We start from the raw sequence: 21,868 nt of genomic DNA on the forward strand, positions 1-21,868 counted from the left end.
TTTCATTCTTTCAAAACTGATTAAAAAGAATGCAGCCTCAAATCAAGCCAAACTTAGCTTTAAATCAGCCATGTTGAAATGATGCCTAGGATTTGACAAAATAATCCAGGGAGTGGGGATCACAGATAGAAAAAGAATGAACCGAAAGTTGGTTAACTGTCAAACCTAGGAGTAGGTTCATTATACTAATCTCTTGTTTTCTTATGTTTGACATTTTCCATGATTAAAAAGTTAAAAAGAACACAAGTCTTAGATATGATAGAATCAACTGAGGAAACATTTATTAACTTACAAGGAGCCTGGCCAGCACTTAGTAGTGTCAGTGAATTGGAACTACGTTAGAAGTTTTATTTCTGTAAAGTAGAAAAGTATGCAGAAAGGGCACCTACAGTCTTTAGAGTCAAAGTGTCTAGCGTTGTGGCTATTTAATATTTCAATCAGCTAATATTAAATAAAATTTAAAATTCTTCAGTAAAGCTCCTCAGTCACACTACCCACATCTCAAGTGTTCAACAGCCACATGTGACTAATGGCTGACACACTGGAAATCCAGATATAGAACATTTCCATCATCACAAAAAATTCTATTGGACAACAATGGTCAAGAGCCTGGAGTTCAAATCTTAGCAAGCACCTAATAAACAGCTTTGTATCACTGGCTTAATTAAACTTATTACAGACAACTGTGTCACCTGCAAAATGTGGACATTAACAACCTTGCAGGGTTAAGGTGAGAATTAAATATAAACATATATAAAGAACCTGAGTAAGCATTCAAGAAAAATATTTAAAGAAAGCACTGTGATACCACTTACATCTTACAATATTTAGACCCAACACAGCTTGACTGATTATAGAGAAATCTGAAAGGAGAAACTTACAGTGAATTAAAATATACAGTCAAGAAGAACTAGGGATCTAGTCTAAGATGATGTAAATGTTCTACATCTTGAAAGGGGCATAAGCTGCACTGGTATGTGCATTTGTCAAAACTAAAAGAACAGTACCCTCAAACAACTAATAGAACAGTACACTCAAAACCTATGATTTTACTGTACATAAATTATACTTTAATTTTTTAAATGTGTTTTGAAAAAAAAACTCTCAAAAATTACCTTTAACCTACCTTCCCTTTAATTCTTTTAGCTGGAGCTTCCTTTTGCAAACAGTATGTTATCCTTTTCATATACAATTTCTGGCAAACTATTATAACCATGAAAACAAATCTTAAGGATGATTTTTCTCCATCTGGTTTTATACTGTTTAAAAAAATAAGTTTCCCTTACTTCTATAATAAAAAGACAAAATAATATCCTCTGAGATAAGACTTAACAAACCAAGGCTATTTTATGGACTCTCTTAATTGGAAGAGATCTTAAAAGTCACCTGGTGCAGTGGTCACACAGCTCTTGCCTGCTGCCAGCTCACACTATTGAAATGTTTTTAGTTATACTGAGCCAAACTCTATCTCCCTCTAACTTCTGTTTATTGATTCTAGCGCTGTAAGAGTTCAGTTTTCTCTTATGCAAGCTAAACATCTTTGTTCTTTTAGCTGTTTCTTATACGAAAGTCCTTTGACATTCTGTGCCACCTTCTGAGGTCAATGGAATATTGCTCCCATACTTGTGTATTTTACAAAACTAGTAAAACTGTAAAAAATTAAATTAGATAATTTTAATGGGGTTGCTAGGTTTTTATTTTTCTGAATAAAACATTTTTTAAAGTCTGTCAGTATTTCACAAAACAAAAGGTATTTCAAAGTTTTAAAGTAACAAGTACATAGTCTCAGAATAAAACAGACAAGGTTTGTGGGAATTTTACACCAATATTTTTGTGGCGTGTCAGCATTAGGGAGTCATTGGTCTGTATCTCTCCAAGTTTTGGGCTCAGAAGTTAAAATTACAGATAAGGTATTACCAGCAGCAGAAATGAATGTGACAATCACCATCTGCTTTCTGGATACTGTAACTCTGTTAGTGCATTGTAAAACATACCAAGTTTATCTTACCTTTCTTTTATTTTCCCCCAGTATTAAACTTTGTCACTTAAGAAGAGAAAGTTGAAGGAAAACTTAGGATTCCTGCTTAATATGAGAGAACTCTGCTAAAAACTCTGATTGCTTAGGGATAGGACAAAATTCAATAAAACTCAAGGTACGTACATACGATTGAGAGTCACTTATATAATAGGACCTCATAATTATTTCAAAGATAAATAATCCCAAAGAGTTTAAAGAAAACAATGGAGTGGTCATGCAACATAGAAACAGAAGTATAACCAATTATTCAATTACATAAAACCTAAATTGCGAATTATTTTAAAGCAACCACTATTATTTTCAAGCATAGCACACAGAAACAGAAATGAATTCTTTACAGGATAGTGGCTGCCCCCTAATTTCTAAACACTATACAAACCCTCATAAAAACCAACAGAGCAAATAAAATCACTCATAACATTGTAAGATGAGAATGAGTCAACTAAAAACTCCAACTTACATGTATTACATAAACATCCAAGACCAGAAGCTCCAAGTTCCAATAGGAACTGTTCAAAAGAACAATACAGCAGGGTCCTAGTGGTGAGTGAATGTAATATTAACTAGCATTCACCCAAGTTCACCCAAGCAAGAGGTTGACAGGAAGTACTCTGAGACATGATGGATGAGAGCAATGGCTACTGGAGAGTCAAAATGCAGAGGCTTAGGAAGTCTGTAAGACCAAAGGTGGCAGTTTTAGCAAGGCACAGCTTTGGTGGAAGAGACATTTTAGAAGAGTTTCTTGAAGGCTTGATGGAAGGGGTGGCACTGAAGATAAAGGCCCTCTTAAAACTATACAGAACATTGGGGTGAGGGGACTTATTTTAAAAAGTGCATTTCACTGTAGCAACAAATACGGTGTTCTTGAAATAAAAGACTGAAGAAACCACCCAAACCTCACCCAAAAATAAAATTGTCTATATTGCTGATGCAGTGAAATCCATACAAATAACCTGAACAGAAAAAAGAGCCCAGTATCTATATCAAGTTACTTATACAGAATTGTTTAAAGTGAAAATCTTTTCAGCAGATGAAAACACACCAAAACCCATAGTGATAAAAAAGAGGAAAGATATCAAGACAATACTCCACCACAAATTAGAAATAATTAAGTAACAAATGCAGATATAAAAGAACATCTCAAATCAAACATGCAAAATTTAGAATAGTGTAGACAAACAATAGGAAGTTGTAAAATAGGAACAAACTGAAGTTCAGAAACAAACCAAAAAAAGCACACAAAATCATCTCAGAAATGAAGACTAAATTGTAAGATATATGATCTAAAGAGAGAAAATAAGACTTCTCAAGCAAACGAATAAATAAAGAAAAGAACCAAAGGAAATGTAATAGAAAAGAATCAAAGGAAATGTAATATAAAAGAGAGGCAAAGATCCAACAGGCAAAGATGACTGAAGAATGAAACAACAGAACTAATATTCAAAACCATAATTTTTGAATCAAAAGAAAACATCAGTTTACATTCTTAAACCACATACCAGGGAAAATTTATCCAAAACAGTTGACACAGAGACATATTCAATTTTACAGAGAAAGAAAAACTCAAACCTTCAAAAAGAAAGACTAAGTCATCTACAAAGAAAAGAAACTCAGGATGGTATCAGTAACATATAAGCAAGACAGTAGCAGCAGTTATTTTCAAGAAACTTAAGATGTGAGTCAAGGATTTTATACCTAGCCAAGTTGTCCTTCAAACATCAAGACTGTAGAAAAACACTTTTAACATGGAAAACTTTAAGAGATTTCCACAAGCACTGCCAAGGAATCTCTACTATACAGTAAGCTTCATCCAACTGAGAGATGATTAGGAAAACTTAAGCAAAAGGTCTGCTGGTTAATATTAACTATATTTAATTGTAGAACTAAATCTAAAACAAAGGCATTGATGAGGAAGAATAGTACATAAAATGGCACACTCTCACTAAGTAAAATTAACTGTAAAAAGTCAGAGGAAAGGAGAAAAAAATAAAGCAGAATAAGCTCATTTACTGTTTCACACATAAGAAAATGGATTTAATTTAAAACTGACAAATCAAATAGCATAAAATTCAGTCACAGCATAAACTTCCCTCCTCCCTACACCCTAAGAAAAAGAGAACTAATGGAATTTTTAAAGGTATAAATACAAAAGTAACCAACTAAAACAAAAATATAAACCTTTCTCAATACAAAAAAAAAATTTAAAAAAACAAAATAGAAATATTAAAGCATATAAAACACATGATATGGATAACACAAAACCAAGATGAGATCAAGCCAATGAAAAGGCTAATGATCTTAACAGACTACACCTATACTATCTGTGTACTAATACATATGCTTTACCGTTTACCAGTGATTTTCATACATATCTCACTACCTGACCAGCAAGGAAGGTCAGAAAATTATTGTTTTTCTCTTTTTATTCAGATTTAGAAACTAAGTCTCAAAAAGTGTAAAGGATAAAGTAAAGCAGGGCAAAGATTAAAATCTATAATCTTTCTTTTTCTTTCCACACCAGGCTTCCCCTATTGAGCATCAAAAATTATTTCAAATGCAAACTGAAGAAACATGTAATATTTTATTTCCTGTTTTAAAAATGTTATTTAGCCACCCCACAAAAATCTTAAGGATGAATTAGCCTGAAACTTTTGATACTCTGGGTACAAAGCTTCTTCTAACAATGAAAAATGCTGAAAAAAAATGTAAGTCTCCCCAGGGGTAGCTGCAACCAAGTTGGCAAAGAATGTGACACTCTCAGGTACTAGATGCAAGAAGTTTTGGCTTAGTAAATAGACACACTTCAGAGTGAAGGAAGAGCTACCCAGATCCAGGGAGTGTGATCTCCGTATCAGTTAGATACATGATGGGTATTTAGAGAACATTTCAAGCATACTAAATTTCAAATTTCTTGTTTGCTCCTGTGGGATTTTGTCCACCAGAAATACAGGGTGAACGCAAAAATTTGCACCCAGCTGAAGCGAGTTGCACAGGATTGCACAGCACAGACACGCACAGCACAGACACACACCACAAACACCTCAGCTCCCTCAGTTCACCTGTGGGTTATAAGCCATACTCATCCACCTTTACTGTTACAACTTTCAGATTTAAGATAACATTCCTTCCATCACTTCACAACAATTCACCAGCTGCAATCCTCCTGAGACCCATTTCCACAAGCAAACTTCAGGTCTTTTCCAAGGTAAAATGCAGTATTTATGTATTTGTTAGCCATTTACATATGTAAAACCGTGCTATCATTTTTATCAGATTCTTATCTTTGTTTTTGATTTGTCCCTAATGAAGTTTGAGGGTTGTGCCTGACCCATTTTTCCCACAAGCTCTGTGGTTTTTATCATGTGATACTGCATAGTACAGTGGCTTTTAGGAACCCATTTATCTTGATACAGCACAAGTAACTGTATATAAATCAATGAGAAACATACTTTTGACAATGTAATCGTAAGTACTGGCTACACTTACTACAATTTCAAAGGAGTAATTCAAAGTTTGTATCAGCTAATGTGCCTAGCATAAAATCTTGCTCAAAACAGATGATCAATAAATGCCAGTTTATTTCATTTTCCCCTTCTTAAAGATTCTGACTCAGTTCCTGAGCACTGATAACCAAAGGAGATCTTCTAATAGTCAATGAAATCTCTCTGAAAACTAGGGTACCATATTAAGTGGAAGCCATTAACATACAGGGAAATTGTTTTTATTAAATCAGAATCACCATCATGTGTGGAAGTACACAATCAACCCTAAGGGTTTTTTCCTAGATCTATATTTTTAAAAGAAAACTTTCATTTCTCCTTTTATGCATAATCAGATAAACGAAGTCTTACAGATCACACACAGGAATGTTTAAATAATCTTATCTATAATAAAAACAAATGCAATCTTTAAGATAAAAATTACCACTAGCTTCAAATGAAATTATACTTTCCTCAGTAGGTTTTAGTAGAAATTTCAAATTTTTTCAACTGAAAATGTGCTCCTATTACACTTACCAAAGAAAATCTCAGTGGAATAGAGCATATCAGGTAACGAAAACATTAATCTCTCCATCATTTATTTCTATACTGCAATTTATATTTCACTTTTAAATAGCCAAAAGATTGCTTTTGTTAAATTAAAATTTTATGTAATTATTTTAACTCTAAATTAAGCAGTGTACAATACAATTCATATCTTACCTAAAGGGGAAAACCTTATGCAACAAGTTAAACTAGTTGTTTTTTTTAAGTTACAACTTCAACACAAGTTTGTACAGCATGTATCATAAAACAGCTTAGATGTAAATGTACAGCTGACATTCCAGGGAAATTCCCAAAAGGCAATACAGTCACAGTATAAAATTTTCTCCCCTTTATACCTTAATATATATACTAAGAACCATCAACCTTTTAAATCTCTTTACTTGCTGTTCTTATCACTGGCAACTGACATTCTTTCTAAAACCATTTTTCACTAAGAATCTTAAGTTCTTCTCTCTTCAATAGGGCTATTGCCTATATTGTTTGTTTTCTGAGAGGGAGGTAATGACGTTTCTTCATTGAGTTCTGCTTGGAGGAGGTACAGGGGATTGAACCCGGGACCTCTTGGATGCTGAGCATGCATTCTACCACTTGAGCTATACCCTTCCCTGGCTATTGCCTATAAACAGAGAGCAAAGTTGTACTAGATATGAATGCTAATGGTTGGCTAGGTTCACTGATTAGTTAAGCGGCTTGCTCTGCCACACCAGCTCTCCAGCATACCTTTCTCAAATTCCAAGAATTCAATTTGATTTTTAAATTATCTGAAAAACACTCACAAAGCAACTCTAAATTACAAAAGTTTTCCCTTCTAACATTTTATATTCTGTCTCATAATATCATATACAGTCATCCTCACTGCTGACTCTGTCAGAATCAGCTTTAGAGCTTTATGAAACTACAGATGACTGAGCCTTACTATCTGATTCAACAGGCTCCTCATGACAAACATCCTTATTTAATCCAGATGCCATTTTTCCTCCAATGCTGAAACCACCAAAAAAGAAACAATAAAAATTTTCTCTTATTATGCTTTTGTGATGGGAGAAAGGCCATGTAAACAAACCTAATACTATGATTCATTCATAAATGAAACTTCCAAGGTCTTATCGGGTAATACAGGTTTTGCCTGATACCCTACAATTACCTCATATAATGATGTATTCTACAAAGCCAAGGCCCAGCTTAACTCCCTTCTCCAAGAATCTTTATGCAAGCACAAAATCCAAAGATCTCTCTCTCTTACCATGTAGTGACTGTCTTAACACTCATTGAATACAAAAATATTTATTCAATACCTATTATAGTCATTATTCTAACTAATGGGGGAACAGCAATTAACAAAGTCCCTATCCCATAAAACCTACATTTTAATTGTGGAAAACATGATAAATTACTTATACATATGTCAGATAATAATGTGATAGGAAAAAAATTAAGCAAGGAAGAAAATAAGAAGGTTGAATTGAAGAGGACTTCTAGCTTCTATATAACATTTATGCAGAATTCTGAAAGAAACAAGAGAAGAAATGAGATATAAAGGTATTGGAGAGAGGGATTCTGAACAGTCCTTTGCATATGATCCCTTCTATGCCCTAGCTCTTTATGTCCAAAAACACTTTATGAACAAAGAAAATATATTTCAATCAATGCTGAGAAATGCATTATTAGAAGTAGAAACATCAAAGAAAATAAGAATATGTACTAAGCAAAGAGATTACTATAGTTAAAGTCGGTTGACGAGTAGCTTTCCAGTCCCTTCAATCATACAGAACACCATGTCTGCCTCTGTGGAAACTGCTTTTAACCAGTCTTCAAATTAATAGTTGGGATGGCAACTCTATTATCATCAAATAACTTAGTTTGTGTAATCCCCAATAAAAGCCAGAGACTGCAAGGCTTTGAAATGCTTGCAGAATCAAATGTTAAATTCAGTTCCCTATTACGCTTCTGTCTGCTTTTCTGCACATACAGTGTTGTCTACTTTTGAAAACTAAACTGTATTCTTCTTTTAACCAGAGTACTCTATTCTCCAAATAATCTGCGTAAACAAGAATTTTAACCTACTCTTAACCCAAAAGTATCACTTGAACATTTCAGTCTCTAACACAACAAAGCATTTAAAAATGTATATGCTTTGTGAATTTACATAAAAAACATATACTTATTTGTTCATTCATACTACACCCATTCCAGAAAGGATTTAGGACAGGAATTAAAAAGAAAACAGTGAACTTGCCACATTATCAAACAGTTTTTGCTTCCCATAAGATTTTTTATAGACTTAAAAAAAGTATTTTGTGAATTTTATAAGAATATAGTATATTTACATTACAGCAACATTGCATTTCATTTTCTAACACACTTTTAAACAAATTTATTGTAGTTCAAACATTTGATTATCAATTGTATTCAGAAGAAAGGGGACTTCACAGCAGGTAAAACTTTTGTTTCCATTTTTTATTTTTTCTTTGTTATATTTTAAACACATGCACTACAGGCAAAATCAATTTCAAGGTTACTGTCCACACTCAGTTGCAAAGCTATTATTGTTACATAAAGTTTAAGTCAGCTGATCTTCCATGTGCATATGGAAATCTACTTATTAACATCCTAATGTCAATTTCATCTGCAACTAAATCCAACCTAAGTATCATTAACTGTACAGACAGCACTTTTTTCCAAAAGCAATAAATAACAAAATAATTTACCTATATCTGTGAGTACCTACAATATACACAGCCATCTAACAATTACTACCACTTCTTTTACCTAACAAAAAACTAAGCAAATGTGGTGTAAGTGCTCTGAAAAAACAAGTTTTGATTCCTGACTCTTACACTAGCTGTTAACCTTAAGCTCAATCTGCTTCTTTAATAAAAATATCCCCATCTTGAGAAGTTTCAAGACTAAAGAATTCTAGGAAGTGCACTGTCCAAAATGGTAACCATTCACCACATATGGCTATCTGAATTTAAATTTAAATTAATTAAAATGAAAAATTCAGTTCCTAATCACACTAGCCATATTTCAAGTGTACAACAGCCACATGTGGCTAATGGCTATCATAATGGACAAAGCACATACAGAACATTCCCATCATCGCAGAAAGTTCTACTGTGCTGTACAAATGCTAAGTTTTCAGTAAATCACAAATATTATCACCATGCTATGTTAACTTCTCTTACCACTTTTCTGAGAAAGGAAAAATTCTATTCTAACTTTTAACTAACAACATAAATCATTCAGGCAAAAGTCTAAAAATAGATTAACGATGTACAATGTTTAAGTACTCCCAACTTAGACTTTTTTTCTTATAGCTCACATTAACATCTGGAGAGAAGAGAGAATAAAACAACAGCAGCAACAGTCACCAAACTAGCAACTTGATTTTGAGGCATTAGGGTACGTCCAACTTGTCCAAGTGGGCTAAAATCCAGAAAGGTGTCGATTTCATTCTACCCTAGCAACCTCATTGCTCCTACCCTTAACTTATATCCTAAGAAAGCAGTGTGAAGATCTGGTAACGCCCCTTTAATTACTTAGAGAAACAAACAGCATCATGAGTAGGCAAAGCCACAATTTTCTAATGATTTAGTTTACCAAATTGTTAAAATACTATGTAATCACAACAACAAAAAGACTTCTGACAAACACAAACAACTCTTCTTTAAACTAAACTCCTACATAATATCACATTAAATTCATCACCTGCCATTTCTATACACAAATCATAGACAAGACACATTTTACAGACTTTTTGACCAACTTATGGCAATGCTTTAGCCAGAAAACAGTAGGGTAATATAGGAAAAAAGATGGGCCACATATGCAACAAAACTAACTTTAGATATCAACTAGACTAGAACAAGCCAGGCAAATACACTACAGAAACTGAAACTTCTTGCAAACTGACGCGTAAACCAGGTTTCCTTCGAAAAACTAAGGCAAAAATATACTCCATTATTTTGAAATTGAGGTTTTTCGGATTGAAAAAAAATACAAACTAACTTCATTTCTACCCAAGTTTACTACAAACAAATATAGTACAACTAACAAAAACTGAATGCTCCTGGAATGATTTAAGTTACCAACCTAGCAACACTTGATTACAAAGGGGGAGGGTGGGGAGGAGCTTAAAATCAAAAACGCTAACTACTACAAATACTGAGGAAGCAGAAGCAATTTTGAAAAAGCAAATACTAACCATAATTTTGGTTAGTAACATTTTCTTCAACCTAAATGTAAAAGAATAAGGACATTATATTTCCTTTTGTTTAGTGGTATTTCACATTTCTCCCGCATACACCTTATGATAAGAAATCCTTTAGCACTTTGATTTTAGCAACGAACTTAAAGGTTTCTCCCCATTATCACCACCAAAAACAAAAAAAGTTTAAGATGTTTAATCAAAAACTGCTTTTCTGTGAATGGTTAAACAATGGTACATCCATATCACCAAATTCTATTCAGCAATTAAGAAGGACAAACTATTGATTTGTCCAACATCTTGGGTGAATCTCAAGGTTGCAAAAAAAAAAAAGCTAATCCTAAAAAGTTATATAGTGTATGATTCTTTTCAGTAAACATTCTTAAAATAACCAAATTATAAAAATAGAGAACAGATTAGTAGTGGTTGCCAGAGTGCGGAGGTGGAGGAGATGGGAGGGATGGGGGAGGGTGTGGTTCTAAAAGGGCAACAGAGAGATCCTTGTGCTCATGGAACTGTTCTGTATATTGACTGTAGTGATGGTTATGTAATCTACACATGTGATAACATCGCAAATAACTACATATACACACAAATTGGTACAAGTAAAACAGAAAAATCTTAGTAAGATTAGCAGACTGTATCAATGTTATGATATTGATAATGCTTTGCAAAGCATTAGCAAGGGAAAACTGGGTAAAGGGTACAAGGCAATCTCTGTATTATTTCTTAAAGTGTGACCCTACAGTTACCCCAAAATTAAAAGTTTAATTTTTTAAAAAGTGCTGCCCTAATAACTGAAAAAACTTGAGTATGAACTGGATATTAGACAATATTAGGGAATGGTTAATAGTATTATGGTTATACAAGACAATGTCCTTATTCTTAGAAGATGCTTCCTGAAGCATTTAGGGATGAAGTATTAGGCCTGCAACTTACTTTTAACTCTTGTACATAAGTATGAGGAGAGAGAAAAAGCAAATCTGGCAAATTGTTAAATATTAAATTTGGGTAAAGGGTTTATGAGGGCTCCTTGTACTCTTGTCTCAACTTTTTAATTTGAATTTTTTCAAAATAAAGAGTTGGAGAGGAAGGTTAAAGACAAACTGCTATCCTAAAATGATGTTATAGTCGAAACCACACACCAATTAGTCTTTTTAAATGTTGAAAAATAAATAAACTGTTCTGGCAAAACTTTGCTATAGTCCCACCCATACGCCAATTAGTCTTAAAACCAAAAAAAAAAAAAAAAAGCATTAAGAATTTCAAGATAACTAAGAGTGATTACATAGTACTGGATGTGACTTTCATGTTTTTCCACACGAATTGACTAAATCTGTAAGCATATGGATGTTCTTGTAAAATCAAACTTAGTTCAACATGGATTAGTGTCTTGTGTTTAGAAAACCCGGATCCCCAGAGTTGTTATACTTTTTAAACAAATGAAATAAATATAAATTACAAGAGGAAAAAACTAACACTTTCACAGACTCTGTAAATCTTACGTCTTAAGTTTGGCAAATTCTTTCTCGAAGAACTGTTTGCATGAAAGCGGCAATCCACACACTAAATGCCAAACAAAAAATGTGCTACAATTTATTAATTATAGTAGCCATGCTACAAGGTGTTTATTACAATGTAAACAGTCCCTCCAAACATCATCGCATTTATGGTATTAAAAAATACGGGCTGCACACATTTGACATGCAGAGAATTATCGAGCTTGAGTTAGCGTCAAAAACATTTATTTCAAAAGTCCCTATATTCTCTTCTCTCTGCTGCTAATTTTTTGCATCAGTGTTAATGCACTTCAGGCTGTAAGAAAATCCGTGTCTAGAACTTCTCAACTAAAAGCTCTTAACTTTTCACTTCCTACTGGACCGCCCCCTCGCAATGGGCCCCACCTCCCGAGGAGGGTGATGGGGTGGGGCTGTTTCCCGCTCGGAAACTAAGAAATAAATGTCTTTTCCCCACTCCAGAAAGGAGGGAAAGAGAGGCCGAGAAGCTGCAGAGTCAAGCATGCTAATGACTACAAGGGAGGTAGTGGCTTAGAAAGCTTCCTTTCCTCTTCCAACTTTTTTCTTCCTTCCCTCCTACCAGGTCATTCAGTGACCCCGAGTCGGGCGGGGACAGGTGAATCCCAAGAGGAGAGGAAGAGGGAGGGACGGACGATGGAGGGAGAGACGCGCTTGGGCAATGAATGAGCTGTGCCGCATCCGCACCACCTGTTCCTTCCATGGGTGCCACCCCAGCCTGCCGGCAGGGTTCCCGCACCGACCGAGCCGCGACTCCTGCCCGTGCTGTCCGCTTCGCTGCTAAACGCCAGGCCTCTCCTCCCTTCGCTCGGGACGAATGAAAACCGGCAGTCTAGAAGCGAGGAGAACGGGGCCTACTCCGGAACCACGGCCTCCGAAGCGTGGGGACTGGAGGAGGAAGCCTGTGGTCCCTGGAGCGCGGGCCGAAGTGAGAACCACAAGGAGGGGACGAGGGAGGGCATTCGGCCTGACTAGGAGTACGAAGGCGGGGTCCCAGGCCAGAGTGGCCCGGTGCCCGGTGGGCCGAGGTTAGGGGTGACAGGCCCGTGTGCCGGCTAAATCCTCCTCGCTGCTTACCCGGAGCCTCACACTTACCAAGATCCGCTTGAAGAGCGCGTTCTCCTTGGGCGGGAGGCTCACGGCCGGCATCGTTCCGGCTCCTCCCGCTGCTCCCGCCACCGCCCGGCTCGGTCAGTCCGTTTGTCCGACCGCCGCCGCCGCCGTCGTTCCCCGGCTGCTTCAGCCTTGAGTGCCCCGATCCACCGCCGCCACCAGGCTTCGGGTGTCACCGCGTCACCCAACCCCGACACCCCCTTCCCCTCGTTGTCTTTTTTCTTTTCTCACTTAACGTTGCCGCCGCCTCCCCCCCCACGGGTCTCCGTCGGCGGTTCACGTGGTAACTGAACAGACCGACAGAGGCAGCCAAAATGGCGGACGCGGAGGGCTTTCCCACCCGGGTCACACCTCCTAGCACGCAGGCGCGATGACCTCCTTTCCCCACCTCCTCTGTCCCGGAGCTTGCTGGGAAACCTGGAGGCCGGCTGGCTCGCGGAGGCGGCGAGGGTCGCGGCCGAGCCCGCCCATCTTTTGGGGGCGGTGTCTGGGAGGCGCCCGCGGAGTGAGGGGAGAGTGGCCAACTGCGGTTTTGACCGCCTATGCATCAAAAATAGCCTTTCTATGCCTTGCTAGATTGGCCTTTCGTCCATTGGGTACTCTCTCCCAGTCTGTATAATCATAGTTTGAGTCTGAAGTGCTTAAATGCAGGTGTCCAAAAGCGCTGTTTGTGCCTAATTAAGCAGCAGAGGCAGAGGGGAAATGAAGGCTTCACCCCAGTGGGGACTTGTAAACAGATATGGAGAGGATCGGACTTAATGGAGTCTGAAAAACGTGAAATAGTTAACCAATTAAATGGATCTAGCTGGGCTATCGGTGATTTAGTTTATTACTTGAAGGCCTGGAAAAGTAGTCAGCCAGATCCGAAGTGCCATGTTTGCACTGTCAGAGAAGCATCTGAAGGTTAAAGTGTGTGTTTTTATTTTATCACTGAGTTCACACAATGCAGGATTGAGGACTGTATGAGTCACCTTGGGGTAGTGGAGAATTCAAGGTCACTGACTCCCCGACACTAGAAATCTTCACATCTTAGGAAGCCGAAGAGTATCTGGCAAGAATACTAGAAAACTGCTTCAGGAAACAAGGTCAGACTGGATATCGAATAGTGCCTCTTCCAAGTCATTTCATTAGCAATCGACAGTAAAGCCATTTAAAATGTGGCATTCTATTGATGACTACAAATTTTCACATCATATGAGCTATTTTTACCCTTGATTGTTTTTGATTCTCTCTCCAGATCCTGAATCCGATCAGTAGTAGCATTCTTTGCATCATGAATCATTAAATAATAAGTGCAGTAGCTTTGCTCTTTTAATCATATTTAAAGAGGTTTTTGGGGTGTTTCTGTTTTTGTTTTTTTTGTGTGTGTTTTTTTTTTGTTTTGTTTTGTTTTTACCGTTTTCAGCTTGCTCTTCTTTAATCCTCTATGGAAAGTGTGAGTTGAGTAAGATGTTTCCCAGTGTAAAAATCTGAGACTAATGCGTGGGTTTTCTAGCTGCTATCTCGAATGCTCTCTTTTTGCCTTGATCATAAATAAGGTTTTAACAGTCAAATCCTGGAATTTCCTCAAATTCTGTGATCTATCTTCGAAAGTTTCATTCAGAAAAGTGTATCTACCAGAAACCGTGTGTGAGTTTTGAAATATGGCCAGTTTTTTTTTTACTTTAACTTTTTTTAAAAAATAAGATAAAATTCAGAATTCATAAAAACGGTTGTTATTTAGTGATAACCTTCCAACTTCACTGTCCCCAACAGGTCTTTCAACTCTCTAAACTACTAAAAGGTAGAAAAATTCTCCAATTTAAGGTGATAATTTTAGCTTAGCTACTAACTTGGGTTTCCAAATCTCTAGCTTTATATCCAAAAGTCCTAGAGCAATATTATTTCCTATGGTTTTCTAAATTTCTCCTGTAAATAATAGTCTATTTTCACCTTGGGGGAAGAAAATTTCTAGTCTTTGAAACGAACAATAGTTTCCACCAGAAGATGACTAAATGAATAGATGAGCCAGCAAACAATTTGGCAAATATTACGTTCTTTTTGGCTGGTAACAAACAAATAGCAATTTTTATGACTCAGTGAATATACTGATTCAACATTTATTTGAGTCATATCCTAGTTAAAATGCACCTACAGATAGCAGTTGGACCACACAGTCAGTGATTTGATAACCTGAACTCAACAATAAAATATCTGGGAGGATAGATCACCACTATTTGACAAATAGAAATCCCATTTAACTGATTATGCTTTGAATGACAGCTATGCAGGGAGTTAACATATCCAAGGCCAGATGATGATAATGATGATGATGATGATGGTGGTGGTGGTGGTGGTGGTTAGCTTATTTATCTTACCCTCCATGTATTTGCATATCACTATTGTGATAAATTAACCATAAATAAATAAATAACTTTGCAAACTTTAATTCTACAAAAGGGATATGTAGAATAAAATTCCTCCACCTTCATGTATGTAAGATGTTCTCTGTTGACACTTTTACATCTTTACGCATTTGAATTTTATAGAAATAAACATAAAAGAAATCTATTTGCCACCACACTTACAAAATGCTAACATTTTGTGATTGCTTCTTTATTTTTTTAATGAAAACTTGCAGATAAATCCATCCCTCTCCAGATCCTGAATTTGATGTGTAGGATTCTCATGCATCATAAATCAATAAACATGTAGGAACTACTTTTACACTTTATACTGTTTTCAACTCTCACTCTTCTTTAACCCTCCCTGGGACATGTGACTTGAGTAAGACATTTCCCAGTGGAAAAATCTGGGAATAAAATTTGGTTTTCTAGCTGCTAATTCAAATCCTTCCCCACTTTGCTTGGGTCGTAAATTAGGTTTTAGCAGTCAAATTCAGGAGATGCTTAAATGAATGTCATGTAGCAACTTCCACCAAAATATCATAGCTATTAGCTCCTGGCTGGAATTGCTTCATCAGGATTCTTTTCAAGATGGAGTTTCATCTACAGCTGCCTACTCCAAGTGTAGGGTTCCATCAGCTCTAAAATGCTGAGAGAAATGTGCTTATACTTCATCACTTTCCCAAAATATACACTAGTAAAAGGATACAGAGGGGCAAAAGAACAAAACAGCCTTTTCCAACAGCAGTATTGAAATTAGTAACTTTCCTACTGGCTCTGTATGCTCTGACTAAATGTGGCTTCTGTTCCAACTTGCTGGATACTAGCAAAAGCTGTGTCAGGACAAGCTTCCAAGGGATGGTGTAGAAAGGATATACAACTGACAGGTTGCTGAGTGGACAAGAAGCCAAGAAGCTGAGAACCAGCAACTGACTCAGCATGTTAGTTGGGTGCTTTGCTTACTTGAGCATGCATCCAGAAGGCTCAAACTAGGTTACAAACTATAAAGTGACTTACAGTTTAGCAATCTATTTAACCATCAGTTGCATGTAGAAGTGAACCAGAAAACATAGTACAATTATTTTACTCTTTGGTCAGTAACTTTTGGTTGAACATTTTTTTTCAATAACATTGCTACAGAAAATATAGAAGGAAAAAGAGATTTGCTAATACTTATTTTACTCTTAAAATGAACCTAAATAGCATTAGGTTTAAAGGATTAAAGTAAAAAAATGTATTACCTCTTTTACCTGTATCTATTTTTACAGTCTTTAGACATCAGATTGAATTGAGAATTAAATACACAAAAAATGTCTCAAATGTGAAAGATAAAACCTGTTGGTCAGTACAGTAAGTATTAAAGAGATAGGCGAAAACAAGTTGTTTGCAACTACCAGACACGTCCCAAGGTTTCCAGCGACCCTGTAGGAAAGGTTTTCCGTTACCGATATAAAACTGAGGAATAGAAAGGTTAAATAATTTGCCTAAGAATCATATAGTTAAAAAGAGGTGAGTAGGAATGGCGCTTAGAACTTGGTACTTAGAGACTGCTCTGGAGCTCATGGCCCCAGGGGACTGTCTAAGCCTGTTATGTGGGCTGATGAAGGTCACTAGGTCTGGAGTCGGAAGACCTCAATCCAAGTCGCAACATCTCCGTCTATGTGATCTTGAGCCATTCGGGGCACTTCTGAAATACGAGGATTCTCTTTTCTTCATGGGGTTGTGAGGCTTTACTATGCTAGTGCGTATAAACAGACTTACTTTGGAAGCTGTAGGAGGGCTTTTCAAATACAAGGTATGTGTCAACTTTAATGAATAGCTTGTCTTCTTTGAGCTTCATCTATAAATTAAGAATAATAAGCGCAGCATGCCATGCGGTTGTAGTGAAGGTGAAATGAGACAGTGCATGTAAATTATCTGGTGCTTTAATGCACAGTCCCTGGAATACAAAATTCAGTCAAAATGCTAGTATTCAACACGACACTTCAGTTTTCCCGCTCACACAGGAAGATTTTGGTAAATCTCTCTGACTGTCCCTAGGGTAGGGATCTGAAATAAACCTCTCAGAGTACAGAGATGTGGCTAAACAAACCTTTTTCCCCCCTTTTAATCATCACCTTCCTAACCCCACTTTTGCACACTGAGGGCTGGGACCAGGGGAGCTAGTGTACTCGATGGTAACTGCGATTCGTGAAGTTAACACCCCCACCCAGCGCAGCCTTAGAACCTGGAGTTCCGCAACTCCGCCCGCCAGGGGGCGCTCGGCCCGGCGCCAACCCCTGGAGCGGCCGGGCTGTGGGAGGCGGAGCCCTGCCCAGCAAGATGGCGCTGTCCGCGTTGTTGCGGTCCTTCCCGAAGCTGCTGGCCCCGGTCAGGCTCCAGAACGGCTGTAAGTGTCCCTCCTTGAGCAGGCTGTCCCGACCTTCCATCCTGCCGCTCCCAGGGCGAAGCTAGCCCGCGGGGGCAGGAGGCGGCTCGCGGACCGGGCTCGTCCTGCAGTGACCTTCGGCGGCCCGCGGCCCGGAGCCTACGCCCGCCTCCACCCCTGAGTCTCGACTCCGCATCACCCGCTGTCCATCCTTCTTCCAGTGCCACCCGACCCCTCTTGGTCTCTGCGAATGGACTTTGATTCCTGCAGATGCCGGGGCGATTGCTATCCGCCCACTCCCAAGTTGCCTGAGGGTCCGCCAAAGCCACAATATGAGGCTTTGAAGGTGTCTTGGACGAAAGGGGCCACCGATCTGGCCCTGACGGTGGCCCTGGTTGAGTTACTTGACCTCTCTGAACCTCTCTTTCCGTGGCTGTTTAAAATGAGGAAGTCGAAAGGGGAATTAAATGCGGTAATACACGTGTAAATGTCAGCTTTATTACTACAAGGCGATAAGTTACAGATTTACAGCCTCTTTCTGTCCGCTTTCAGCTCCATCGAGGTCAAAGTTCTACATTCGGGAACCGCCACATGGCAAACCTGACTGGCTGAAAGTTGAACTGACCTTGGGCACCTCGGGTTTCTTGTGGATCTATGTAAGTATTTACTCCCTATGTCGATTCAACACAGTGGAGAGGACAAATATCAATGTGAGATGGAGTATTGCTGAGCAAATCTCCCATACAATAGGATATTCTTGTAACTACTAATTATATATTTCTCCGTGGGGAAAATCCCAAGGACTAAAACATGTTAAGATTTCAGGGGCATCAAGAAAATGTGGGGGGAAGGTATAGCTCAAGCGGTAGAGTGCATGCACATGCACGAGGTCCTGGGTTCAGTCCCCAGTACGTCCTCTAAAAATAAACCTAATTACCCTCCCACCAAAAAAAAAAAAAAAAAATTAAACAATAAATTAAATATTAAATAAATAAAAATTTTTTAAAAAGAAAATACGTTGAGGCTGAAAATTATCGTTGCTTTGCATGGTTTTGTCATGAATGGAAGTTTTACTACATATTAATTATCCTTTATTTTATTTCTTAAAAAGGATGGAGGCAGGTTGGGGGTTTATGAAGGCACTTTTTTCAGATGCCATAGGGACAGACCATAAATGAACAGCTATATAAATTAAATCCCATTAGGCTTACAAAATGTAAGATTTTGATCAATGTTTGTGTAAATACATTGTTAATTGTATTTAGTGTGTAGCAACCTTTTTCTTTTCTTTTGGTCTTTGTTTATAGTAGGCAAATGCTTTAATCTGTTTCACAGTACTATGTGGTAGTACTATTATTGTTGCCTTTTACAGATGAAGAAAACATTGGGGAAATTAATTTGCTGAACCCAGTTCTCCCTGACTTCAGAGCTACACTATAGACCATTGTGAAATACTGTCTCTCTATAGTTAAATTTTTTAAAAGTTGACTCAGAATATCTGTGCTACATCAGTATTTAATTTTTTTGTTTTGTAGTTAATAGATTTAGAGCTTCCTCCACTGCTGCCCCCTCCAACTCTTAGATCTCCTGTTTTTGATTAAAAAATTTTGTTGAATGTATTTTTTATTCTTTTGAAGGGGGAGAGATAATTCGGTTTTTATCTATTTTAATAGAGTACTGGGGATTGAACCCAGGACCTTGTGCATACTACACAAGAATGTGGCACACATTCTACCACTGAGCTATACCCTCTCCCCGAATTTTTTCATTAAAGTGGTTCAACTCTTTGACATGGGAAGGAGTAAGAGATTTACACTTACAACTTAACAACAGTAACTAATTCTTTTTTTTTTAAGTATAATTGATTTACAATATTGTGTCAGTTTCAGGTGTACAGCAAAATGATTCAGTTATACATATATATGTATATATCCATATTCTTTTCTTTTCCGATTATTTTCCATTATAGTTTATTACAAGATAATTGAATATAGTTCCCTAACTAATCCTTTTTCAATAATGTTTGTTATAATGAAATTTTATATGTTCTTAAAATTTTCTGAAAAAGAAGCTTGTTGCTGAGAGCTCTGACTTGATACTGGATCTTTGATTGCAACAAATGTGACCATATATCAGCCATTGTTCTAGCTGCATGTTCTGTCAGATAGTGGTTCTAAGAAAGTGGCTGTCCTCCTTGAGGTCTAATTAATATATACAGTTGGAGGATGTGGTTGGTCATTCATTCACAGTATCAGACTTCCTAGGTTAGAAGTATAATACACAAAACCCAACCCCATTTAATAATCAAGTTCTACTTTACTGTATTGGTTTAGCCCCTCTGTGGTGAGGCATTCCATTCCATTAATTAGCCTCTGAATGGAGTAATTTGCAGAAGTTGAATTTGAACTTTTAACGGTTGCCCTCTCAAATTTAGTGTATCAGATTGTGGTGAACAAGTATGTATCATTAGCAGTTTGGGGACTTTTGTATCCCTTAGCCTTCTATTTCTAACTAGTATAGTTGTAATTCTTTCAATCTACCCTTATTCCTCTTGCAAAATGTTAAATATCATTAGTTAGTCTTCTTCTCTTCTCTAAGTTGCCAGGAAGATTGCATTTCTAATTTTAACTCTTACCTACTTCTAGCTCATCAAACAACATAATGAAGATGTTTTAGAGTATAAAAGAAGAAATGGGTTGGAATAAACTTTTGAAATATTGATACAGTAAGTATGCAGTTTTATAGAATGAATAGATTATGCAAGTTAATTTGACCTTTTTTTAAATAATGTGTTTTGGTTGTTTTTTCATTAAGTGTATACTTTTTAGCACCTATACTCCTGTCTGTGACAAATTTATGAATTTTTAATGCCCTGGCTCAAGGGTCTCTTAGCATAATCATTTTTAGTCATTATGCTTTGACTGTGTTCAAAGAAAGTTGTGTTTTAGAATGAAATCAAAATCATACTATTTTCCTAAATCTAACAGTGCTGTACACAGTGCCTTCATAGATAGGACAAGATATCACTGTTTGTGTATGTATTTCTTAATAACTGTTTTGTCATATACCACACTTGATCATAAAGTCCATGAGGACAGGGCATTCAGTTGTTAAATTTTTACTGCATGACCATTTCATTATGATTGTCACTACAACTAACACCCCTTTGGACAATTCCTGGTAAAACCTAGCTATGAACAAGATAGCATACACTGCATGGTCTATGACTTGAAACAGAGAGTGAGTTTATTTCATATGAATATGTGCACCATGTTTCTGAAGAACCCTTTTAAAGAAATCTTGTATTAATCTTTTTCTAAAATGAAAAACTCACTGTTACAAATCTCAACTTTCATGGATTATGCTGATTAAAGTAGGTAACTTATATCTGTTGGATAATAAAATAGTAATCACTGATGTACCTTTTTTTTCTATCATTATCACCTTGCCCATTTCACTACTACAATCAGCCAATCAAGAGATAAAAATAAAATAGGTATTTAAGTGAAAACAGATGCTTTGGCTATACCTGTAGTTCAGATAATTTTTTTTTCCCTAAAACTTAAGTAAAATGAGGGGTTGATATTCTTTGTGGACTTGTTTTCTAGACTTCCTCTGATGCTTTAAGGTGAATTATTTACAATGGTCTAATTTTAGTATTATTTCTGCTGGTTAATGCTATAGTTTTCTTTTTCTCTCTCTCTCTGTTTTGTAGGTATGTTCCATATAGGGATTATAGCAGTTCCTCTGGATTCACCAATCTGTTGAGTTGTAAACACGAGAGAAAGAGTTATATGTGGATATATGTTGTCAGCATTTGTGTTTTAAATAATTAAATTTTTGAAAACTTTCTGTATTCTTCAGATTATATATATGGTGACAATGCATAGAGTATTAATTCTAAGGTACATTATTAGAAGTATTTTAATGTGGAAGGAACCGTCTGATGATAGGGTCAGTGGTAATTAAGGATACATTGGTAAGAAAACTTACTAAGAAGATAGATTTAAAAATCACTGCTGAAGGATTTACTCTTTACATCAACTTTTAATTTCTAATTGGAACACTTATTCTGTAGTGTGCAGGGTGATAGAACTACTCCTATTCTATTATTCAAAATACAAAAAAGCTCAAATACTGTTTTCTTCTAGAGGACAAAGTAAAGATGAATCTTACT

General features: G+C 36.8%; 2 protein-coding genes across 3 annotated transcripts in view; one reads left to right on the top strand and one right to left on the bottom strand.

The window, feature by feature from the left end:
- The window catches only part of NAA15 (N-alpha-acetyltransferase 15, NatA auxiliary subunit), a 73,679-nt gene extending 60,396 nt beyond the window's left edge, over positions 1-13,283 (bottom strand). The window contains exon 1 of one of the 2 annotated variants that reach the window (XM_006200093.4): positions 12,922-13,283. In XM_006200093.4, the coding sequence (XP_006200155.1) occupies positions 12,922-12,975 (54 nt within the window). In that variant the 5' untranslated portion in view covers positions 12,976-13,283. The remainder of the gene's footprint in view (positions 1-12,921) is intronic. The other variant, XM_031692144.2, reaches the window with a different exon arrangement.
- A 4,281-nt stretch (positions 13,284-17,564) lies between these two features.
- NDUFC1 (NADH:ubiquinone oxidoreductase subunit C1) lies at positions 17,565-21,541 on the top strand. Its single transcript, XM_006200095.4, has 4 exons — positions 17,565-17,712; positions 18,244-18,347; positions 20,337-20,416; positions 21,407-21,541. Exons 1-3 carry the CDS (start codon positions 17,646-17,648, stop codon positions 20,394-20,396), a joined length of 231 nt encoding a protein of 76 aa, XP_006200157.3. The 5' UTR covers positions 17,565-17,645; the 3' UTR covers positions 20,397-20,416; positions 21,407-21,541.
- The last annotated feature ends 327 nt before the right edge of the window (positions 21,542-21,868 follow it).

Source organism: Vicugna pacos, chromosome 2 (assembly GCF_048564905.1).
Source record: "Vicugna pacos chromosome 2, VicPac4, whole genome shotgun sequence".
In the NCBI taxonomy this organism is placed as follows: domain Eukaryota; kingdom Metazoa; phylum Chordata; class Mammalia; order Artiodactyla; family Camelidae; genus Vicugna; species Vicugna pacos.